This window comes from Mizuhopecten yessoensis, unplaced genomic scaffold (assembly GCF_002113885.1).
Source record: "Mizuhopecten yessoensis strain PY_sf001 unplaced genomic scaffold, ASM211388v2 scaffold706001, whole genome shotgun sequence".
Lineage (NCBI taxonomy): Eukaryota > Metazoa > Mollusca > Bivalvia > Pectinida > Pectinidae > Mizuhopecten > Mizuhopecten yessoensis.
The window spans coordinates 1-929 of record NW_018474913.1 but is presented as its reverse complement, the minus strand read 5'-3'; the positions used below and the strand labels follow the sequence as shown (position 1 = coordinate 929).

Here is a 929-nt window from a genome sequence, read left to right as displayed (position 1 = left end):
GTCAGTCTTTCCCTGTCACCCATGTTCGTGGCTCCAGCGTATCTTAATGACACAAAAGGACTTTTCAAATACCTGTTCGACGACAACGGTTATGACACTAGGGTGATACCTATTGAGGACCAGAACGATACATTGTTTGTGCACGTCCATTTCTTCCTAATGCGAGTAAGCGAGATTGATGAGGTCAAGGAGACTATGACAACGGTAGTGTATTTCTACATGGGGTGGTGTGACGATAACTTGAAATGGAATACCACCATGTTCAACGACATAGATCATATCCATGTGCCGCAATCCGATGTCTGGAAACCAGAACTCCCACTAGAAAATGGAATAGCGAAAATGAACGAATTTGGTGACCCTATCAGATTAATGCTGGTATGGTTCGATGGTTTTGTTCAATGGTGGCCGTTTGAGGTACTTACAACAACATGCGCTATCGACATAACATATTATCCGTTCGACAAACAAACTTGCCATATCATATTTGGAGTCTGGACATACACTTTGGAGGAAATTGACGTATCCATGTATGCTTCTGACATAGACATGAGCGAATATCAGACGAATGGACAATGGGATGTCATCAAAACCTCTGCAGTAAAATCTAATTCGTATGGGAAGGCTTTGGTCACTTTTTCGATCACTATGAAGAGAAAGCCCCAGTACATAATAAATTCTGTTGTTTTGCCAATAATGATGCTGTCGATTCTCTCCGTCTTCACCTTCGTCCTGCCAATCGACTGTGGGGAAAAGATGGGCTTTTCGATGACTCTATACCTTGCCTTTGCTGTTTTTCTAACCATCGTGAGTTCAACACTTCCAGAGAGGGCGACCATGTCTTTAATGTCATTGTACCTTATAATTCTTCTGATTATCGGAACGATAATCAACATGATAAGTGCTTTACAGATTCGTATTCATTACAG

At 41.7% G+C, this 929-nt stretch overlaps 1 protein-coding gene across 1 annotated transcript; it reads left to right on the top strand.

Annotated features, from left to right (window-relative positions):
• Positions 1-21: 21 nt before the first annotated feature.
• On the top strand, positions 22-807 carry LOC110440752 (neuronal acetylcholine receptor subunit alpha-6-like; the record flags this gene model as incomplete). The annotated part of the gene is made up of 1 exon (XM_021483896.1): positions 22-807. A coding segment is annotated over exon 1 (786 nt), but the record flags the coding sequence as incomplete, so codon positions are not given.
• Between the last annotated feature and the right edge of the window lie 122 nt (positions 808-929).